Here is a 5,548-nt window from a genome sequence, read left to right on the forward strand (position 1 = left end):
TTTTTCTTTCAGTTTATAACTTTATCAAAATGATACCCAGTGGCTAATACTACAACATCATACCAATACGTATTCTAATCAAAGGAAATGCGTGTATGGAAACAGAAATTGTTGCATTAGATTGCGTTTTATATTGTCAATCAGTAATAAATGATTCATTTATATAAATCATAACGTACTAAAGGATATCAAACGAGTTTTAAGATAAAAAAGTTTGGATTTCTACTGTTTAATATTCCAAGTAAATTTTAATTAACTGATTTAATTTGAAACATAACGATTGCATTATAAGGATTTCAATTTTGAATTGTTGGAATTGTATACCAATTATACTACAAAAAATAAACATGAGGCTTCAATCAGCTTTATATACATAAAAAGTGCAACAAGATCACTTGTTCTAATTGTACAAAGTGTGCAGATTGATTCTCATTTACATTCATATAAATGGGAAAAAACACAGACAACGAAGAAATGAATGTTTAAAACATGTATCTTATTCGCTTGATTTCATGTTAAACAACACAATATTATTTTTTGAAGGTTTTTTTTCGCTGTATGGAGTTTTATCGTTATGGTTATTTATTGCATATTGGTGAAGTTGTGTTTGTCGAGTACCATTCAACACATAACATACTAGTTCACTGACTTAGAGAACAATTTATAAAGTATTATTTGAAGAGTTAAAAATGGTATTATTGTAGTAGTATTTAAAAGTAAAAGACGTTTAAGGTCAATATAAAGTTTGATGATTATGCACACGCATCTTGTACATTCAAATGGTTGGGTTTTTTATAACACTGGTTAGTTATATGCAAATTCTTTTTATTTCTTGCATACTATGTTATATTTACTTGTACACTGAGAATCATTCCAGCCTTTTATTGTCGTCCAATACATGGCACAGTGTTCGCTGTTGTTAGTGTTATTGCCGTCCAATACATGGCACAGTGTTCGCTGTTGTTAGTGTTATTGCCGTCCAATACATGGCACAGTGTTCGCTGTTGTTAGTGTTATTGCCGTCCAATACATGGCACAGTGTTCGCTGTTGTTAGTGTTATTGCCGTCCAATACATGGCACAGTGTTCGCTGTTGTTAGTGTTATTGCCGTCCAATACATGGCACAGTGTTCGCTGTTGTTAGTGTTATTGCCGTCCAATACATGGCACAGTGTTCGCTGTTGTTAGTGTTATTGCCGTCCAATACATGGCACAGTGTTCGCTGTTGTTAGTGTTATTGCCGTCCAATACATGGCACAGTGTTCATTGTGTCCATTGTTATTAGGTTCTCCTTTTGCCCAGTTCCTAAAATTTCCTTGAGGTTTCCGTGCGTCCGACAGGCTAACAAATTGTCCTTCTGTCTGAACATCACTTAGTCCTAGCCAAACTCCATCTGTATAACCTGAAATAATTTCCATGTCTTTTAATTTTTATCTTAAAAACAATACAATTTACTTTGTATAAAAAGTTCAGGTATATACTGAAATCTGAATTGTCGTCGCATAATCTCTATTTTCATGGGTTCTCTATTTTGTCGAAGTTATATTTTACTGTAAAGAAAAGATATATTACAAATATTTGGTAGATATCTCAAACTTTTGTGCTATTTAGATTTAGATTTAACAAAAGTGAAAGAGTTCTATTAGTTTGTCACTGTCTGTTAGATTACACTTCAAATTTTATCAATTTTGTTTTTGTATTTATTTAAAAACAATCAAAGATTTTGTGAATTATATTTCAAGTCAAATAAATAATATAATAATGATACCCATTAGGTTAATCACTTTTTATTCAGACAATCGATTTAAAACTTTGATGAATGACCATACAAGGTATGTTTATTTTGTTTGCTATACTTTTCAAGAAAATGAATCAAGCGTACTTTTTTCAATGAAGTACATGCAGTAATTGTTATAAAATAATTGAAATAATTTTTTTTGTAGAAATTCTCTCTCTCTCTCTCTCTCTCTCTCTCTCTCTCTCTCTCTCTCTCTCTCTCTCTCTCTCTCTCTCTCTCTGTGTGTTTTACCTCTAACACGACACTGCAAATCAATCCAGTCTTCTTCTGCTTTGCTTTGTAACTCCAAAAGTTCTGCTCCGAGGTTGTTACAGAATATCTTTGTAAATATTGTAAACAAATTTTAATTAAATTTAGCCATTTTATTATCACTTTAATCAGGTTCTTCAGTTTAAACTATTTGTACTCGGTCTTATAGATGAATATATACACGAATAAATAGGGTTTAACGACAAAACAGAAAACTGTACGATAGTTTAGATGTGTCATCTGAACTGTCCTGAGACTGGTCTTATTTCTATTTTTTCTAGTAATGTAAAACACTTAAGTGAAAAATATCAATAAATATATATATATATATATATATATATATATATATATATATATATATATATATATATATATATATATATATATATATACACACACACAACCTCGTACCTTTATAACAATAACATTGCGTTCTCTGTTTGATAAGAGATAATAAAGGCATCACTAAAAATTAGTTGCTAAGATTATAGTCCAAATATAACATCAAAACATAGTAACAGAATATTTTCTTACCATGGCGTCTTTAAATGTTGCTGTAGAGGACGAGAATTTATAGCAGTGATTTTCAAATGGAAACCATCCTTTTTCGCAATGAGTCCGCGATACTTTGAAATTATAAATAATAAAATCAGACAGAGATATTTCAAACAACGAAACAATGATATAAAATGCATGACAATCACAAATAACGTTGGTCTCACTTCGTTTTAAAAGTGTTAATTTTTACCCGCCGTAGATGCCAGAGAGAAAATAATTAAAAACCATAGCTGACTTTTTCCACTTTCCATCCTGGATTTTAACCGGTTAAAAAAGAAACTGAAGTGTAAATGTATAAACTTATATGTAGATACATGTATTTAGGTTATCTGTTACAAAGTATCAAGTGGTACATTAATGAGAGAAAGTTGTTATTTGAAATATTATACGGTAATGAAAAATATTGAATGATTGTAAATGTAGGAGTAAATTACGAAAGCCCACCACACTACATAATTACTTGTCTAATTATATATTCTGTGTAAAAATAAAAAAAATAATTATTTGGTTCGAGAAAACATAGCATTGTTAGCTCACCTGAGCTGAAAGCTATGATGAATTTGCTTGTTATGCAACAGTTCGCATATGTAGGGGAAATTTTTGAAACATGCAAAATATATTGGTGCCGATTTTGTGAAGTTAATTGAGGCTAAATATTTCAATGCGTTGACAGTTTTTACGCATGACGTTGGTGTTAGCTTGTTCTGATTTTCGTTTCGTTTTCATTATTTATGCTTTGTAACCTGGGAACTCTCGTCTGTATTTCGTGATTTTTACGTATCAAATCAAACAGAGACTTTGGTAAATCAAACAGTTAACTGTTTACCTGCGCAAATTTAGCAAAATCTGATGTATCAAAAAAGTACTGAAATACAAATTATTCTATCGGAAATTCGGCATTATCTTTTGCATAATGGTAGATTAATGCATTAGTTCTGCTGATATGCTCGGCATTTTCTCGAGTTTATTCAGTTTAAATAGAGTTTAATATCGCTGACGGATATATGTAGGTATATATATGATTCATTTCGAAAAAATAAATTGTGTTCTTTATTTGTTATAGTGCATGTTTCTTCTGTTTAATTATTTACAATTTCTATTACTAACCATATTTGAGTGTTAAGCTTCGAATTATAAGCAAGATACAGAGATTTGCTCACAGTTCTTTGTTTGTACACAGATCTTAAAAACTAAAGATTAAAAAAGTAAAAAAAAATTGTTAATATTTATTTCGAAAATTTTCAAAGTCTGTTCTTCCAGAAACAAACTTTAACAACTTATTGTATTGTAATCTTAACCTTTTTTTCGTCATTATTACTCCTACTGTACATGTGATCCTTGACTGTATTTGTGTACATTTGTATAAACTGATTTTGAACCTCAAATACCTGTGAACTGGTCTTGGGTGAATAAAAGAATTGAAAATCTTAGGCCATTATTTTTCCATTTTAAATGCTGAATAGGAAATACCAAGTTAAAAATATTAAGCTGAATGTAATAAACTCATGTGAACAAACCTAGGGGAACTGTAAGCTCTGTATCTTGCTTATAATTCTACGATTGACGCTGAAATTTTGGTTGAACAGTAAAATTCAATATGAATGACAGTATGTTAAATACTTGTACAAACAAAATAAAACAATGATATTCTGTATATACTTACTCTCTGGGGCCCCCTCTTTATACAATAAATAATGTGAAATCTACATCAATTTTGATAGTTTTTCAGACACGAGTAAATAAAAACGACATCTTTAAAACAGTTTTCATAGTTCTGACACATTTCTGTTGCCGGGATAAAGTAATTTTCGCTATTCCTAAGAAAATATCACAGAGGAAAATTATCCTGGTTTGTATGCGAGGTAAATAACAGTCATTTAATTATAATGGAGAAGACAAATTAAATTTTTTAATGTTTTTAATCTGAGGAATTGAGCACATTGAGGTACAATTTTCTTCATCACATCTATACATGTAGGATTTTTTAAATAAAATACAATAACTATTATATTCTTTTTAAAATACAATAACTAGTAAGTAGTTGATGAAAAAAATGTACCTATATGCTATCATATATTTTGATCGCTTTACAAAGTAGGGGAGACAGAACGAAAATATAGGGAATTGGAAATTAACAACTTAACAGTGTACCCCTACCAAATGTTTAGTTTTATATCTTGCGTAGGATTTTCTTATTCTTGTAAAAAATAGTATTTCATGAAGGTACAATGTCAAAGATTATGTGTATGCAAAACTAAGTGTAAAATTCGAATACTTGACAATATTTATTTTTTGTTATTCTACCGAGGGACCATATGGCACGATACCTTTTGAACGCCAATTGTTGCTCAGGTGAGCGATGTGGCCCCATGGGCCTCTTGTTTGTATATAAGAGCATGTACAGATGATTTTTTTCAGAACAGATGGATGTCGTTCTGATACAGGATTTCAGATCCTTTATTTAATTAGTTAATTTGGATATAGAGTCTCGAATTTCGAATCTTGAAGTTTGAATCTCGAATCTGGGCTTTCGAAGTAAATGCATATATTGAAACAGCAAATTGTTTTAAAAGCAATTTTATATATGGCAGAGTTTACATATTATTTATATGTTTGTTACGCTACGTACACAAAATATCAATAAAGTTACATTGGAGTACTTGTCTTTGTATCTGGGTTTTCCCAGTTACATAATCTATTTGATTATCAATTAAATATGCTTAGATCAAATGAAAAATTACATCACTCATCATTCAATTTAGGTAAAAACCGATACATGCAGAACTGTTACAATCTAATTACACACACCTATTCATTACATGTTGTTTACAATGAAAAGAAGTTAAATAGTGATCTTAGTTCATGTATATTGCCGTGTTAATCTTATTTATTTACTCAAATCCAAGTGTATACATGTGTGACACAAGAAGCCGATAACACAGGT

At 30.2% G+C, this 5,548-nt stretch overlaps 1 protein-coding gene across 1 annotated transcript; it reads right to left on the reverse strand.

Annotated features, from left to right (window-relative positions):
• Window positions 1–912: 912 nt before the first annotated feature.
• LOC128171530 (perlucin-like protein) lies at window positions 913–2,855 on the reverse strand. The gene is made up of 4 exons (XM_052837309.1): window positions 2,795–2,855; window positions 2,581–2,672; window positions 2,029–2,116; window positions 913–1,401 (listed from the first exon to the last, which is right to left on the reverse strand). The coding sequence occupies exons 1-4, from the start codon at window positions 2,853–2,855 to the stop codon at window positions 1,190–1,192; spliced, it is 453 nt and encodes a 150-aa protein (XP_052693269.1). The 3' UTR covers window positions 913–1,189.
• Window positions 2,856–5,548: the final 2,693 nt, after the last annotated feature.

The sequence above is a fragment of the Crassostrea angulata genome, chromosome 2, assembly GCF_025612915.1.
Source record: "Crassostrea angulata isolate pt1a10 chromosome 2, ASM2561291v2, whole genome shotgun sequence".
NCBI classification, from domain to species: Eukaryota; Metazoa; Mollusca; class Bivalvia; order Ostreida; family Ostreidae; genus Magallana; species Magallana angulata.